This window comes from Perna viridis, chromosome 7, assembly GCF_037379345.1.
Source record: "Perna viridis isolate PV_CMFRI_1.1 ecotype Kerala chromosome 7, ASM3737934v1, whole genome shotgun sequence".
Lineage (NCBI taxonomy): Eukaryota > Metazoa > Mollusca > Bivalvia > Mytilida > Mytilidae > Perna > Perna viridis.
Window position 1 is genome coordinate 1,915,647 of NC_142451.1, and position 18,706 is coordinate 1,934,352.

Sequence of the window (18,706 nt, forward strand, 5' to 3'; positions counted from 1 at the left end):
GGCTGCACAATATTATCAACTACATATGGTGACTAACACTCCTACAAAGTTTGAACAAAACTGTTGGACGCTTTCCAAGGAGTTGTGTGCATTAAGTGTGACTATCGAACACAAGAACACCAGTATTTTTATGTCCCCTTCCGCAGGGGAACAGTAATGTTTTGCTGATTAATAAATTCTTAATATTTGGATTTAAATCCATTAAAGATTAAATTATAAGGAACGTTTCTTATGTTTGAACAAGTTCTACAAAATAACATGTTTTATGCCAATTCATAATTTTCATAACCAGAATCTAAGTGTAAACAATCACAAATAATGTTATTTCATATATCCTTTTGAAACATTAGAAACATTCCTTAATTAACAGAACTCATAAAATCTTTTTTTTTCTTTCAGATCTCCATACATGTACACTATACGGTACAATAAAGTTTTTCATCAATCTACATTTTTTTCAAATACCTCATTCCTTCATCTTATCAAATAAGCATTTCAGGTTATAAACCCTAATCAAGATGAAGAAGAAAATGCTTGTGAGAATGACAAAAAAAAATATACTTGTTGAAAAAATGAAAAAAATACACAGTAACAGTCATCGTTGTGAAAGTTTGTTGAGTAGCCAACTAAAAAAAGTGACGAAGAACAGTGTTTTGGCAAAATGTAGACCACTGATAGAGCTGCAAGACCCAGAGAGGGATTTAGTTGCTGATATTGTAGAAGAATTAGAAGAAAAGTATGTCTTATCAATACACTGTACAAACATTATATTGAAACATTCAAGTTGTAAGCTATTCACCTTCTTTGGCTGAATCATAGAGCTTTTTGAGATGTCACAAACATAACATTGTTTGAACCTCAGTCAATGATTGCACATGTTTAACAAAAGTACTCTTAAAGAATGAAAGTTATAAAATAGTTATAGGGAGCTTCCCAATTCATGAATATATACACTTTCCTAAACTTCCAATTTTTTTGTTTTTAAGGTATTCTGTGAAAACATGCTGCCCATTTTTCAGCTGTGGAGCATGAAAATCAACAAAACTTTTTGAATTAACTTTGTTTCATGTAGGGTACCTTCACTTTTTGAAGTTCTGGTTCTAGCTTTTGGAAAAGCCACTCCTTCCTTGTTGGCGCCATTATCAGCAGTATATGGCATTATAATGTTTCAAAGACCACATGTTGTCGGGCTGACAAAGGTGTCTGTCTTCAGTATGTCTAAGAGGCCAAGATACGGTAAATAAATAAAACGGTGGCTAAAAATTTCTATCATCAATATGTCTTACATGGCAAACCTATGATGCAATTTGTACTTAAAAAAATTAAGAATAATTAAATACGTCAAAGTCAATTAGAAAACCTGAAACAAGTTAAGAAAATTAAGCAAATTATATTAATATAGTTATAGTATCTTTATGCAGTCAGTGTGATATTCTGTGGACCTAAGAAGTTAAAATTAATCAGAACTGCAGCTGTGGTAATTAGGTCAGTTTTCAAATAAACATAACGATATGGGATGAACGGAATATTTTACAATTACCAATAACACAAAACTACATGTTTCAGGCTTTAACGAAACTAGCACATTTTGGAATCACCCTATCCACATCTTCCAAGCTAAGACTTCAGGATGAAGCTGCAGTTGCAAGTAAAGAAAAGATTGTGCAAATGTTAAAAGAAAACCAAGATTACTGGAGACAACCTAGATGTCTATATTAGGAAAGACATTGTAACTTCTACCAAGAAAAATTTGGATCTCCGTTTGTTTGCTTCCAATATTATCTTTCCTAGGTTGGCCAATGAATCTATATCTAATATTCCACCAAATATTCCTGAAATAACCCCAGACAACATTTCATTGAACCGTCAACAGAAAGCAAACATTGTAAACTCTTATAAGGTGTGAATGAAAGAAAAGAACAGATACATTAAGATACTTTGAATATTTCATAATGCAAATGAATCGGAAATGGAATTATAAATACGTTTTCTCTGCATTTATAAGTAACTTTTCTCTGGTAACACTGTCATCTTTTGATCAGATGAACACATTTTTAAGTTTTAAAAATTTTCATCAGAAAACCAAATGTGGCAAAAAACACGAGTTAAATATTAAATACACTAAAAGAGTAGTCTAATGTCCAAGGCCAGTTGATTTCGATTCGTACTGGCGATTTTCTTTTGGACTAGTAGAGAAATAATACCTTTTTTTTAATAAATAATATATATAATATTCATCATTCAGCGCTTTAATTTATTTCGGACACAATTCAATCAACTCCTCGCAACTTTTCCTAAAAAATATAAAAAAAAAATTGTAAATGTATAGTCTTAGTAAATGAGATTTGGGACAGATGAAAAATTTTGTATACTAGCCCTTTAAACTAGTTGCTTAAAAAGTTTTTGGCACAGACTGAAAGAATTAAACTTAGATCAAAAAATTATTTTTCCTTTTTCCATATGTTTCAGTCAATTATCGCAGGAATATTAAGTGAACATTTGGAAGATTGTAAATGGATGGCAGACGTCAAGAGAAAAAAACATGACTACCATGCTTATATGTCAAAGAAGAGTATTACATCACAGCTGCCCATAATAGATGCAAATGAGGCAAAGCATGAAGACTGTCTTAAGATCATGGATGAATATGAAAAGATAATCACACAATTATTCACAGAAGCCAATGGTAATTGTCACAACTACAGACATCTAAGTTTTATTTCCCAAATGCTTAGTGATGTTTTGATTCACACATTCTTTGTGAGTCCAAACAAAATGGTACAACAAATGTTCTTTTTCTCTTTAATAAGAATTTCCTCAAGCGGTCAAGGTGTTGCATCCATGAAGTGTTCCTATACTGTTGCATGAACATATTTAAAAAGGTATGAATCGCACCCTGGTATTTCTATCTTCATCTGCATTGTGGTTCCAAAAAGATCTAGTGGTTAAAATAATTTTCACTTATCCATTAGCCGTTTAATTTGTTTTTATTATCTCTCAGAATAAATCTAATCTGGTAGAAAAATTTGGGACATAAATTTTTTTTCAAAATTAAATTTCTTTAAAATACTGATTCGTTTTTGTCTTACTTGATATAGGCTCTGATGATAAATTAAAACAATATAAAGTAATTTGGGAGGAGATCAGCTAACAAGAATTAGATTAAAGGAGGCAAAGGCATTAAGAGGTTTATCACCTGATTGGAAGAGAAGATTTGAGGATCTAGATCCTATTGTTGTGGAGCTTTGGCATGTTAAACAGGATTTGCTTGAGGTATGGGAAAATTTTTTTCATGTTTTTCTTAAACCAAATGCAACATCCTGAAATTGCACAAATTTGCATATTTACTTACAAGAACTATAGTGAGCATATTGTCAATACTACACACTTAAACTATTTAGAAAAACTCCAGTCCTTTTTCCAAAAAACAAAATCTGATTCAGGATTTCAATGCCACAAACCATTCACTAAAGTTTAAAGAAAACATGGTAAAACTTGCAATACTGTGAGCAAGAATACCCCCTGCACATCTCCATCATGTCCAACCTTCCTATAAACTTTCATAAAAATCCCTTGAATGGTTTCATGTACAATGTTTTAACATGTGAAACCCTTAATTTAGATTATATCCCTTTGGAAGCCTTTGACAGTAATTATATTCCTTCAAGTTCATGTACATCTACTTATAATCTATACCTTCCTGTAAAGTTTCATTAAAATCTAATGAGCATTCAGAAGAAGTTGCGCTTACAAAAAATGTGGACAAACAGATGGATAGATTCTTATTTAGCGCCTAAACTTTGTTTGCAGGGGGTATAAAAATGGTGACACTATCCAGGGTACAAGATGAAATCATTAATGTTTTTTTATAAGTCAAAACATTAAACCTCTGAAATGTTTTTGTATGATGTAAAATAACAATTAATAAAACTGTGTTCTAAAAGTAATATGAAAAGATGAACAAAAGCAATTTCAACTGAACAACTAGGAGATAAGTAGGTTTACCTCAAATCAGTACTTTTAACCGAAAAAATCAAAACCACTTATGCTTAATCATACCTCTAATCCCTTTCAGAAGCTGTATAAAGCTCTCTACAGCCCAATTAGCTTTAGAACTGTAGGCAGTTTAGCTTTCTTTAAAGCCAAACTCCAAAGATCAGACATTTCCGGAAAAGTCAAAGGCCATTTTAAGTCCCATATGGCCTTCCTCCAACTGGTTGGTGAGGAGGTTATTACTGCTCAATGGAAGGCAATGCTCCCTGAAATAGGAGAGATTGAAATCAATGATAATGACAGCAAACTGGAAATCTTAGATGAACTTCTGGATCTCTTTTTAAGAAAGTACAACTATATTGCACCAATTTGTGATCATGTTACTACAACCGAAAAAGACGAAGTGTATAACTACTTCAACAACTTGGCACAGTGGTTTATGCATATTGAATCATTCAATCGTATGGCAAGGGAGGGAGATATTACAATGATAGTGCCAAATTTGCTGTTGTCCTTGCCATATTTTTACAAGCATTCATCATTGTCAAAATATTTATTTGAATTTATCAACTACTGTATTCAGGTGGAATGTTTGTTATCCCCATTACAGAAATTGCGAGCGTTAGAAGGTTCTTTTGTCAATGTTCGTGGAGGCCATAACAACAATGTTGAAAGCGACCTCCTACAAGAGCATTCAGTTTGCAACCAGAAAACTCTTATTAAACAGTTAGGGGCCAACAAAACAAAAAAGGCCATCCAGAGAGCTTCTGGAGCAGGTGGCGCTATTGCTGATATAGCTGAAAATATTGGGAAATCTTAAGGAATAAGAGAGAGATCATCTAAACATCGTAGGACAGTGTCACAAGAGGACAAAAATGTCATATCACCAATTTTAGAAGACACAACAACTTTTGATTTTACACATGGCAGGAAGTTTGAAGGGTTTGAAAAACTTGGGGAGACTGTATCTCATAGTATCAATGGCAATAAAATGTATGTAGATTTTTGGCTAAACGAATGAGCAAGTCATTTAAGACAATTTAAACGACGGTAGATGTCAATAAAGTCGCAGAAAATATTTTTATTCAAATTTTAACAGTATGTTATTTATGTGACGCCGAGTATAATTGACTTGATGTTGCCCTTGACAAAAATTATAACAATTTGTTCAAATTACCAATTTATTAGACAGGTAATAAATCAAATATAATCATACTATACAAGCAAATGAAAATCAATTTGTCAAAAAGTAACATTGAAGTACAACACATAATAATAATAGCAATGTTTGAATCTACCATGTTTTCTCAAAATTGTTACATAAATGTATGATATATCTAATAAGTATTTAAACTTTCATATTATGCCATTTTGTAGTTTCTTCTTAATTGTATACAATTAGAATGATTGGCTAGTAAAGACAAGATCAGAATGAGAAACTCCTTCTCGATGAAAACATATTTAATAATCTGTTGTATTGTAGGTCAAAATGAAATTTTAATTTTAAGTTTTACAAAATTTGACCGGGGTAACTTGGTGTGCGAAACAGTGCACCTTAATATAACTGTATAGTGCACCATAACGTTTTCAAATCACGTTTTACTTTTTTTTAATTGACAATCGAACGTTATCTTATTTGCAAGCATTTTTCCTGTTCACTGCCTGAATCCATTTTTGTCAAGGAAGTCTATTTATGAACTTGACTTAGAGATCGTCGGCAACCAAATTACGTAACCAAGGTAGACATTTCAACATGTAACTACCAAAATTATACTCCGCGGGTTATTCTCCTTGCAAAGTTTGCATTAAGATATCGCTCCGCCGCCATACTCCATGTCAAATATGTGATGTTTACTTTATGTGCGACATGGGCGTGCAACGATATTAAAGCTATTTAATATATGTAGAACTGCAAGATTTCAATGATTATATGATATTAACTATTTTGACGCAGAGAGCTGGACTATTTTGTCAAATTGACCCGAACATTCGCAGGGAGGAAAGCTCAGTCGAGATTTGCCAATTTGTTTCTCTCGATCTGATCTTTTTAATGAGATGTCGGTAGCTTCTAATGACGGATTTTCGGAGCTGCAATGTAACCTTTTTGTGTAGTAAGTAAAGATTACAGTGGCGGATCCAGGGGAGGGTGCATAGGGTTGGCGCCCTCCTTTTATTGGAGCCCCGTGCAGGTCCGGGTGTTAAAAGAATAGGCCTTCAGCAGCGCTAAGCTTGTCGTAAAAGGCGACTAAATAGTGCTCAGAAACCTAGACGGGGGCTAGGCGCTCTGCCCACAGAGCAACTGGGATGTGTGCCCCAGGTGGTGGAATGGGGTACACCTGGCGCGTTACATACTAGGGTTGTCAGGCTATAATACGGAAAACCTGACCGCAAACCATAGTGGTGCACCGTGTTGGGAAAGATGCCACGTTCCTTGCACGTTAAAGAACCCTGCTGTGATATTCGATAGGAGTAGGAACCTTTGCGTTCCGCCACAGAAGGCTAAATTGCCCGACATTACCCATCCTTCCCTTTTTCTAGTGGCAATCTAAATTTGTCGACCCTATTATCCTTTTGTCCCATCCCTTTTTTTCATTTCATCATCATTCATGTTCATTTTATCATCCATTTCATTTTCATTGTCTGAATATAGCTGAAATATTGCTGCTCGGACGTTAAACCCCAACAATCAATCAATCAATCCTTTTATTGTAAAATTTCATGTGTGATTAATTTGATCCCAAGAATTTAACTTCTGTACATAAAATGCACGCACTGTGTACATAAATGTTAATTACTACATGTACATGTACATAAATAATATAAAATGGTAAACGCACATGTACATACATGTAGCAAACAAAGAAGTATTTAAAATAGAAAATAAACAGAATTGTTAAATTATTATGATTTCAAAGCAGAGACATGAACAATGTCTCTGTTTCAATGGTAAGGATGAAAGGAGATCATGTGGCATATTCAACACATTCGGTAGGTGATCTTGAACTATCAAAAAGGAGGGGTGTCAAGTGAAATAAAGTAATGTCCCTGGGATGCGAGTGGACACATCAACTATAATATTACACATACACTTGCACATGTACATGTTCCTAAAATCCAATCTTCCACACCGACCATAGACCTTTATCGCATACCCTATATCATGCCCATAAACCTATATCGCATACCCTATATCACATCCCTAGACCTGTATCACATACCGTATATACTCCTAGACATATATCATATTGTATATCACATCCCTAGACCTATATTGCATTCTGTATATCACACCCCTAGACTTCTATCGTACACCCCTAGACCAATATTGCATACCATATATCACACTCCTAAACCCATTTCAAGTACCCTATATATCACACCCACAGACATATATTGCATATCTTATATCACACGCCTAGACCTATATCGCATACTGTATATCACACCCATGGACCTATATCGCATACCCTATATCACACCCCTAGACCTGTATCACATACCATACATCACTCTCCTAGACATATCTCATACTGTATATCACTCCCCTACACCTATATTGCATTCTATATCACACCCCTAGACCTATATTGCATTCTGTATATCACACCCCTAGACTTCTATCGTACACCCCTAGACCAATATTGCATACCATATATCACACTCCTAAACCCATTTCAAGTACCCTATATATCACACCCATAGACATATATTGCATATCTTATATCACACGCCTAGACCTATATCGCATACTGTATATCACATCCATGGACCTATATGGCATACCCTATATCACACCCCTAGACCTTTATTGCCTTTTGTATATCACACCCCTAGACTTCTATCGTACACCCCTAGACCAACATCGCATACCATATATTACACCCCTAAACCCATTTCAAGTACCCTATATATCACACCCACAGACATATATTGCATACCTTATATCACAGCCTAGACCTATATCGCATATTGTATATCACGCCCATGGACCTATATGGCATACCCTATTTCACACCCCTAGACATATATATATTGCATATCATATATCACACCTTGCACAGAACACAATTGAAGTATATTTTGTATAGATAAAATATAAGAAAGAATGAACATGACATGCAAAAATCTGTTTGATATGCAGAGTCAACCCTCGACCTATATCATACCGCGGGCCAGTGGCCCAGCCGTCCTTGAGTTGATATAGGAGTCTCCTGTTGATACTGCATTTGATACAGATTTTGGCATGCACTATTCAGCATGGAATTTAAAGAAATAGTAATACCATGTACATGTGTATTATATCCATGTAAGTCGTAACTGATTATCAAAATGTTTCTTTTTAGTACATTGTCAAGATATACCAGATACATTTATTTACAATGCAGATCATAAAGTGAGACACAAGATTTTCATGACACAAGAAAGACAGTTATGTTAGAAATTCTGTGGCCATGGAAGTGCATTGAAATTGTGTTGGATATCGAGGCTACCAAAAGTTGACCTTTTCTAAGATCTGATTTTCATGGACATTCTTACATGTACAATGCACTAGGTAAGTGTTGAAGGTATATTTATTCATATACTTTGTATGTACACAGGTATTTAAAATTTTCAAAACTGGTGATAGGTATACTGTTTTTATTGCTAGTGTAGAACAGTGTAGTCATATTTCTTAGCAAAATTTGCAGTTTACATTTGTATGTCTGTGAACGAGAAATTTACACTGAAAACTTTAAAAATATATGTGCATGTACTCTAACTATGGTTACTTGCATATGTATCAATTAAAGATTTCATACATGAAATTATGATATTTGTAATATAGTAATACATGTATCTAATTTGTTTTCTACTTTACAATGTGACATTAATTGCTCATAGATAAATCAACATTCAGGTATTGATCCAGAGATTTTGAAATTGGAGTCCAAACATCACTATAAATCAGCAGGTAGCTAAAATCATATATCGAAGAAGCCCTAAAGCAATATCCTTAGTAAAGCTTTCCATTTTCTGTATTTAGAAGGTTTTTGTCGGCTAAATGAAATGACTTTTAAACTCATCACTTCAAACCACTTTTTATGATCTATCTTGTTATGAGGGGATGATGTTTTAACAATGACAGGTGAAAAGTAACATGTTCTACTTTTACTTATATGTATGTTACCTGTTATTAATAGTTATTGAAACAAAGATGTGCTCATGAAATACACTGTACATTTTTGTAAAGTTTGTTATGTTATTTCAGATAAATTTGAATTATTTTATAGAAAGAAATGTTCATTTTTTTTAATTAATACAGCTGATAGAGATATTAAAAGAATAAAACCTTAGAACACTGAAATATAGTAGATATATACTATATTAACATTTTTAATGTAGGACAAAAACTACGAATAATGACAGAAATATTGTTTGCAAATTTTCAATCGACCGGTATTGATCACTTTGGGAATATTGACCAGGTGGTTTCAAAAGGAGTAATAACCTGGTACTGCTATAATCACCCAACCTTTATTTTTGCCTGATTTGCACGAAATTATATGTACATGTAACAATATTTCCCAACAATAGGAGGTTTCTTCATATCATATGGTTAAAATACATGTATATTTTCATTAATTTACATTGTAACATTTTGCAGATATCAGACACTGTTATGATTTTTTTTCGTTCATTTCTTTTCAGTGGTTATCACTAGATGAAGTGAGAAGAAAGCAAAAGTAAAACAGACCATTTCTGTGCTGGGACACTATTTAAGCAAGAAACAAAGTTTTAGATTCTCAAGTGTGGTACATGTATGTTTAGCATGAAGCAGCTGTAAATGTATATGTCAACATCTTTTAATAAAAAACTATAAAAAAAAACATTAGCACTTATATATTTGCAAAACATAAAAGTTACTTGAATTGTAATCTTATACATACTTGTGAAACAATCACTCAGAAAAATGTGAAAGAAATGCACATACATTATTGAAGGCAGACAGGTATAAAACACTCAGCAAATAGTGATTCACCATAAAAAGTGGTACTCATGAGGTATGGGTTCACTAGTAACTTTTTTTGTTTTGGAGAGAAAAAAAGACGGATTTATACTCAAAGTGCAAGTGTGATTAAGACATCATATTCCCTGCATTCACCAAAATACCATTGACTTTCCAACTTTAAGTAATTGGAATCTTAAATTGCTCAAATCTATGGGCTACAAAGTTGTTTTTATTTTAATGATCTTTAAACTACACAGTAATTTTTACAACAAGAGTTTTTATCCTTGTTTGAACAGAAAAATTCCGAGAGAAAGGTAATCATTTATTGTACATACCATAGCCTGACCTAGACAACAAGAACAAGGGCAAATTTTAGTTTTAATTTATTACAAAAAATTCTACATCAAAATGAGCACAAGCAAGGAAAAGTTTTTTGCTTTCTCCCTTGAGATTGGGCATTTGTTCAACTTCCTCAAGTCTGCAGGATTCATTTCTACTTCATGCATCTCCAAACCAAAATTTCAAGGTATGGGTCCAATATTACTTTGAAAATTCATCGAATATTGATAGTCAGTGATTCTCAGTGGAATTCATATTTAGTAAGAAATACTGATTCAAGTGTTAGGAAATTTGAGGACATCAACGTACGTGTACAGCCAGGAATACCAAAAGCAAAAATAGAAAAAAAAGACCCAAAAATATATATTGATAAACGTACTGTATAAATATACACTGCGTTAAAACAAATGGTTATTCTTTAAAAGGACTAAGTTTTATTTAGCTTACAATTTGGTTACATGAATATTTTTTATTACTTCGTCGCCTGAATATAGCTGAAATATTGCTGCTCGAGCGTTAAACCCCAACAAACAAACAATTTATTACTTTGAGGTCTTCCTTGACTCAGTGCCTCAGCACTTTGATTATATTTTGATTACGTCTGCTTGTTATAAAGAGGAGACTTTCTGATGATTTGTGTTATTATTTTTTTTATACCACAAATTTCGTAATATGACCTAATGTCTGGTTACTATTCAACATCAATTGCGGGATGATTTTATATTATATCATTGTTTTGAAAATATTTCTTTTTCAAACGGCCTTATTTAGGGGGGGGGCAAAAATACGAAAAGATAGAATCACGAGATGTTTTGTGTTTTTGATATCTACCAACATATGAATTGAGAGCTAAATAACTTATATAGTTTTCGGTAATACCAAAACAAAACCTGTTTAGTGCACTTCGAAAAATCTTGCTGATTGGCCCGAATATATATCTTTTAGGTGGGCAGGCCAGGGAAGTGTAATGGTGGCTCCCTCTGTTTATAATACAGTGATATTTGAGTACTCTTTTATATCACTTGGTAGAACGTCGGCTTTAAGTGTCAGTGTGTCTCCTTCGTAAATCTTTGATACATCACCAAAAAGAAAAATCTTCTCATAAAACAATATGCTTATACAATTTGTGCTATTTGATATACAGAACTTACCTTGAGTTACAAGAACCAATATGTGTCTGTCGCTACTGGGTTGGTTCTCGACGAATAGTTTCATCTTCGGAAAGATACTCTTGTTCTTTGGTAAAGTGTATCGTCTTCCCGAGTCCATAATTTCATTTCTCCGCAGACTTCTTGAACCACGCTATGGTAGAAACAACAACGTCAACCGAGGCTACCGAAATACTCTATCCTACATAATAACACCTAAATGAACTTTCCCATACTACCACACATTGTGTACTAAGTTACAGCCCTAGATTAATCCTACGAGGAGAATGACCCGGCCAGCGAAAACTATATTTTAATATAGCCTAGCTGGCCGAGTGGTCTAGGGCGCTGGACTTTGTGCAGGCGGTGTTGCCATAGATGTCACAGCGGTAAGAGTTCGAGTCCCGCGGAAAGAACGACCAAAAATTTGCATAGCAAATTTGACAGTTATAACATCGTTGGGAATTATCAGACCTTTCTTACTCCTAAAGGCTGCAATTCCAAGGATGGCACCAAGTCAGAAAATAGCTTGCCAGACAACCTTTAACACTGCTGGAGTAGACCTTTCTATACGTTTACATTATCTTCCCTGTATCAATTTGATTCGATGGAGCAGTGTAGCGAATAGAGTCGTCACATTCTGAGACGTTTTATATATATTATTTGTCAGTGCGTACTGTTTCCGTATGAATGTTTCATTCGAAGACAGTTTCTCTACAGATTCAAATTGCTTCATTTCACAAAGCTCCACCGACAATTGTATTTTCATTCCTGAAAATTTTTTATGAAACCGAAAAAACTGAAATCATAAACGACGAGGTGGTTGTCGATCCGAGCTGTCCCTTTCTTTTTGGCATAATTGGATATTGCAGTTATCTCTAGCTTCACCTAGCATATACATGTACAAGCACCAATCGTGACATCACTTGGCCTAACCACGGAAAAGGTCGAGTGATGTTTCGATTGGTACAATTAGCTCGAGACGATTCCGAATGCATCAGATATGATGCCATTGCATGTGTATCTCCGGAAATATTAAATGATTCTTTTACTCAGACTTGTTTTTTTTTTTTAAATACAGTGAATGAAAATAAACACTAAAATATTTGGATTCATTTAAAATCTTTTTTTTCCTTTTCACGTCGATCGTGTGAAATCCCTAGTTGACTTCTCACTGTACGAGAAGCCATTACGAAACAAAGACCAAATTCATCAATAGGTCAGAAAGTGTGATATTTGGAAGACGTAATTCACCCGTATAACATGTATAAATATACCGATCGAACTACAGGTATTTTTAATTATTATTGTACCTGTACTGGTCACTAGTCATGGGTCAGTCGTCAATTGATTGGTAAACAGTCAATACACAGTCGGCCATGTCTCGTAAGTAAAATATAACCAAACTTTACATTATTATAGTACGATAAATACTTACTTTGTTTCTTTCTTATATTTTAACAGTTTATTTTTTATATTTTTGATGTACAGTGAAATATGATTATCAACCCCTAATGATAGATATAGTGTAAATAGCACCATTCCTTTCACGTGAGACAACTAAAAATGGTGCCCTAAAAATCGATTCTTGAAGATTTCTCGCACTGAAGTTTAGATGTACCACTTCAACATAGAGTCCTGGGCGGGCAGGGGGCAGGGCTGATCAAGAATTTCTCACACCCGTATACACAATTCGGGGCATAATCTACTCCATCAACGTAAGAGGTTGGAATTCTGTTCCTCCATAGGATGGCACCAAGTCAGAAAATAGCTGAGCAGACAACCTCTAGCACTGCTGGAGTAAAATGGCACCAAGTCAGAAAATAGCTTGCCAGAAAAACTCTAGCACTGCTGGAGTAGGTATAATCCTGATCAGGTATGCTCCAGTCGTATATTTATGTCTACCACTGATTATGTTGTTTGAAATATCTGTTAATATGTTGAAGTTACATTTTAGGTAATCAACAATTAAACTTTGGTCCTGGGGGTTACCCAGTGCAGCAGTACGTCCAAGCTCAGCCATGTAAGTGATACCTCAAAGGTGCGGAATTATTCATACTCGTCATTATTTAAGTGGGTCCGTAAATATTTATGGACTTCCACAATTTGATTTTGAGACCGCGATCCAAACAAATCGAATTGGGCATGAAGGTCGAAAAATATTTGAGGGGCTCCTGAAATAGAATGAACAATGAAGGGCCGCCTTAAATAATGATAAATTTGACTAATTCCGCGCATAAAACCAACCGAACTCAGTGTATAGACGTAGTTCTAAATTGTCATCATTAGACTTATTTCTGAAATATCGTCATAAGACTCCTCAGTTTTTAACTACCGTAATTGGACTTAATTCTTTATAATCGTCATTAGATGCAGTTCTAACTTACCGTGATAAGATACAGTTTTAAACTGAGGAATGACACCAGTGCTTTCATGAAGATTCTTATTTTTGTTTTTCTACTTTTAAATTAGAATAATAAAGGAACAGATATGTCGCAAACTCCACAAAATAGTAAATACTTACAGAAATCACCAAAAGGCTTCCATTGATCGTAAACACATCTTTCAGAATACGAATACTCATTGATTTTTAATTCAACAGAGATTGTTATCATGAGCAGAATAAACAATAACGAGAACAAATTCTACGATGTCTACAATGAAAAGAAATAATGAAAAATACGTAAATAACTATGTCAGTGTAAAATTCTACAACTTTCGATGTTTGTACTACTCATTATAAATGTTAAAAATTTATCCCCGGGACTTATTTCCAATGACAGTATTTTTAATTACATTTATGGCTAACTAAATGACATTGTGAGCTTGATTACAGATATCCAGCCTGCTCCAGGTGTTCCGGTGCAACCACAATGTTACCAACCACCAATGTATAACTCCGCTCCAGTGGAACAACCACCGCCATATTCTGCAGTAAGTTAATGTCACAAGTTTATTTATCCTCTGGTATGATTCATATTCAATATTTCATTATAGTATCAACACACACAAACATACATATTTAAAATCTGCATAGAACAAATATTACATTAGCATTGTATGCACATATCTAAAAAAATATATGAGAGATTGTTGAATGATATAATGTACAGGCCATTTTCTTCTCGAGGGGGCCTGGGATTTTACGTTTAGTTAGATTTTTTTCATGCAAACGCAAATCTATATTTTTCAGCAGCAGCCAGAGTTAAAAACATATTTGAAAAAAAGTGATGAGGAAAATATTGAATTATTCTTTTTTTTCTGTCCATGGCTGAGTAAAATTATTTTTTGGCTCACATTCGAAATAATTTTTTTTTCGAAATAATCTCAGCCCCCTCAGTATAAAAATGGTCGATGCCTAAGTATATTCTATATGTAAACTATATACATTACAATTATAATTAGAGTTCAGTTCTTCCCTTATTATGTCCGTCCGCCTGTCCAAATGCCGTACGATAACTAAAAAAGATTAATAACAATTTGGTACAATGTCTGTATTCATGGAGGGAAAGGCTCCTTTTTCGATTTCGAGTATTAGTAACTGGACTGTAAAATGTTTGTTTTCATGGAAAAAAGAGCGGATATAATGAAACGCAACAGATTCACCAGCGTATTACCTAAATCAAAAATAGTAAATACTTGCAGAAATCACCGAAAGGTCTTCAGAAGCCCCCTTTTGTTTTCATTTCTTTCCAAGCTGCTGGAAATGACTCCTGTAGAATGAAAATAGGGCTATTTTTGTAGGTAAAATCAGTCAATTCCCCTGAGAAATAAGGGACAATAATTTAAGTATTAAAAATGATTCAAGACAATACAGAGAGGGGAGAATAAAGAGGGATGAATCTTCCCTTCAATTGATTGTTGGCGTTTTACGTTTTTGATAAGCGGTGATCATTAATTTTTACTATGTATAAACTTCTGTTATTTAAAATTTCACATTGGGCAACAAATTTCATAAAGTATACAAATTTAGCTCGAAAATATTTTTTTTACAGAATCAGACACAATGTTCCCCACAGATGAATGGACAGACACTGGTTGTTCAGACTCCTCAAAACACATACCCGGCTCCAAGACCAGGGAACGTGCCTGTAAGTAGACAGTTTCAGTCCCTTCATTTGATAAAACTTCGTTTTTAACTTATGAAAAACAGCGGTTCACTTTCAAATAGAATGCTGTTTAAAATAGGTAATTGTCATTGACTTCGAGGTTGGTACTTCTCGAAAGTTCGGCGGATAGAATACTTTTTGCTTAAAAACAACACCGTCGTCAGAACTTACGATCCATCAAAAAGGCCTGGATAGTTGTAGGCAACGCCCGCCTGTATAAGTTTAAAACGTAAAAAGCAAAATACAAAGACTAAGACATAAACAAAACCAACTAACAAAATGGAAAACAGCCATAATGAAGATCCATGAATCTTTAAAGATTCCATACTTTTTTTATATAACTTGAACTTTCACTATGAAGAACTTCTCCATCAAATTGAAATCTTCATATATATGTTAAAGACTGCGGTGAAATGGCAAAGACTACTCTAGTAGTAAATCTGTTTCCTATTTCAGCCTCCACCCCCAGGATACGCACCCAATGTTGCCCAATCATTACAGATGCAAGGCTATAACGTACAGTCCACGCCAAATGCCAACGTATTTAGCAGCAGCGGGGGTGGGATAAACTGGGGACTATAATAAAGATATATACAATAGAGACGGCGAAACAGTTTCTTCCTTTTAGTTAACCATTAGTTATTGGTACAGATGATGATCGTTTTTTGTAAATATGCTCCAATTAATTTAATGATTGACTTTGTCCGTCCTTACAGTGTATTAGAAACCAATATTCAATAAATGTGGTCTTTCTATGTTATTTGTTGCTTACTGTAACAGTCGGGTTGCGGCGAAGTTATTTTTTTTAGAAACAATAAGGATGTTCGATGGTCATGTGCAGCCATTTTTGTAAGATTTTCGGACTCATCTCGACTGGTTTTATCAATTTCATAGCATTAATATTTTTTACCCAGTGACCCCATTTTTCTTTTCATAATTTCATTAAACGCAACTTATGATGTTATTTGTGGAGTTTTCATGAAATCATTGTTATTTCTTCAGTGTTTTAATCAAACAAAACCTATGAAAAAACAAGGGAATCAGTTTCCCGTCAAAATTTCAAAAAACAAGCACACTGACACCATGATTTTTTACTGTTCACATTGTTCTAGCATGAAAAATCTTAAAAGATTTCACAACCCTTTGAAATCCTTTTCACTTTTAAACTGAGCAGCGAGCACCTTTAAAAGAATCTCCGATACTCTTTCTCGTATTTGTTTCCAACTGTTATTTTATTCTATACACTTGCAAAAGTTCGCCATACGTTATTTACAACAAAGTTTGTTATTGAACATGACCTTTATCCCGTTCCTGAACCTTCTGTCCATAAACCCATAAATGATTGGGTTCACTATATTATTAATGGCAAATGACCTTGTAACTATTGGCAACACGGCGGACACCACAGGACCGGGTGGAAACAGAAACTTACCCTTAATTGCAGTTAATAGTGAAATAATCAGATGCGGCAAATAACTGAGAATGAAAGCGAGACTAATGGCGAATGATATTTTAGTCAGTCTATGGGAAGCTGCCGCGTCGTTCTTGGATGAATTGGTTGGTAGGTGCCTAGATTTCTTACTCTTAGATTTTTTGGAAAGAAGTTTTTTTTTGCTTCGTCTACGATTTTCGTCTTCGAATACGTCTTCTTTCATTTCTCCTTGTCCCTTGTTATCATCAATGTTTGTGCTAGTGGTGTTAGATGAAGATACTGACGAAAACTTTCGCCGAAATTGAATATGCCCCAATACCCGATGACCAATCAATGAATATATCACAATCAGTGACACAATACAGATGATAAAAATTAAAAACAAAACACCTCCGTAAATCGTTGGGAATTTTGTTCTGGCATATTGGTCCGATAAAGAACAGTCATATCCAGTAACATTGAATGGTCCTAAATAAACGAGTCGTATTCCAGCGATAATAAAATTTGGCCAAGAGAAGAAAAGAGCCAAACAAGCACTTCCAAGTATGAATAGCTTTGCATGGCATGTCGTCATTTGTAACTTCAATGGTTTGCACACGCGGCGGTAACGATCCGCAGACAATCCCATAAGAATGAATATAGAAGAGAGTGCAAAAAGGTTATTACAGGAACGGAAGAATTTGCATATCCATGCGTTATAAAACATGTACTGGAATCTCATCTCAATAATCTCAAACGGCAAAGTAATTATACATGCGAGAATATCGGCCATACCTAAACCCACGATGAAAGCTCTGTGGGTATTTCGGGGGAACTTGTTAGAATATACAATTAATACCAATAGATTACCTGGTACACCAACTAACATTAACAAACCAAGGTAAATCATTGGTGCAAGTCGACGTAATGCTTCCTCGTCATTGAAATTCTCTAATGTCTTGTTAACACCCACCACGGATCGGTTACTGAAGTCTCCTATCATTCCCATTGAACTATTCACCATTTTGTACGTACAGAAACAGAACTAACTCGCTCCAAGATAAGTAATGCGTATGGTATACTCAAAATACTGTTAAAACAACCAATATAGATACCCTTATAATACATGAAACAAAACTTGTCCTTATTTTTTTATTTCGTATCACCTCTCTCCTACATCTACATTGATGCACGATGTTAACAGGAAGATACTATCACTGTGAAGTGGTCGGATTGTCATTGTCATGAGACCTTTATTTCCGGAAACAATCACCAACATACTCCTTCCCCGGAAAAGGTTTGCAATCCTTACTAAGTATTAGTACCTAGATTATCATTGCAAATTCTTCCCACTGAAGGATTATCATCTTAAATTCTGAAAATTCTTCCGAGTGAAGAAATGATAAAAAGAGTGTCGCATAACACTGTATGAAAGGGTTACATCGGAATGAAATAAAATAAGATAAACGTTGTAACAGAATAGCTATTACAATATCATACAGCTGAATGATCTCCGTTTAGGGAGTTAAGTAAGTAGACTGCGTTGTTGTATTGATAGTAATTGCTATTCGATGTCCCAGATGTGATTTTAATGCTGCATGTAAATGAACAAACATTGTCATACATCACATTTCTCAGCGAAAAAGGATATATTGGAAATGAAAAGGTACGACAAGGTCTATACATGGTCCCTTCATGACTGGAAATTAGAAATTTG

The 18,706-nt window shown here is 34.4% G+C and overlaps 2 protein-coding genes and 1 pseudogene across 5 annotated transcripts; 2 read left to right on the plus strand and 1 right to left on the minus strand.

Annotated features, from left to right (window-relative positions):
* Window positions 1–572: 572 nt before the first annotated feature.
* LOC148610915 (uncharacterized) lies at window positions 573–4,813 on the plus strand (annotated as a pseudogene).
* Window positions 4,814–12,702: 7,889 nt separating this feature from the next.
* LOC148610916 (uncharacterized) lies at window positions 12,703–16,333 on the plus strand. The gene is made up of 5 exons (XM_088590835.1): window positions 12,703–12,855; window positions 13,427–13,492; window positions 14,306–14,403; window positions 15,465–15,560; window positions 16,035–16,333. The coding sequence occupies exons 1-5, from the start codon at window positions 12,849–12,851 to the stop codon at window positions 16,158–16,160; spliced, it is 393 nt and encodes a 130-aa protein (XP_088446961.1). The 5' UTR covers window positions 12,703–12,848; the 3' UTR covers window positions 16,161–16,333.
* Window positions 14,041–18,377, minus strand: LOC148610917 (cholecystokinin receptor type A-like). 4 transcript variants are annotated; one of them, XM_088590833.1, is made up of 2 exons: window positions 17,860–18,377; window positions 14,041–14,928 (listed from the first exon to the last, which is right to left on the minus strand). In XM_088590833.1, exons 1-2 carry the CDS (start codon window positions 18,011–18,013, stop codon window positions 14,828–14,830), a joined length of 255 nt encoding a protein of 84 aa, XP_088446959.1. In that variant the 5' UTR covers window positions 18,014–18,377; the 3' UTR covers window positions 14,041–14,827. The 4 variants fall into 4 exon arrangements, with proteins under 4 accessions (XP_088446959.1, XP_088446960.1, XP_088446957.1 ...); XM_088590834.1 differs by having other exon boundaries at window positions 14,041–15,182; window positions 17,860–18,364; XM_088590831.1 differs by having other exon boundaries at window positions 17,011–18,341.
* Between the last annotated feature and the right edge of the window lie 329 nt (window positions 18,378–18,706).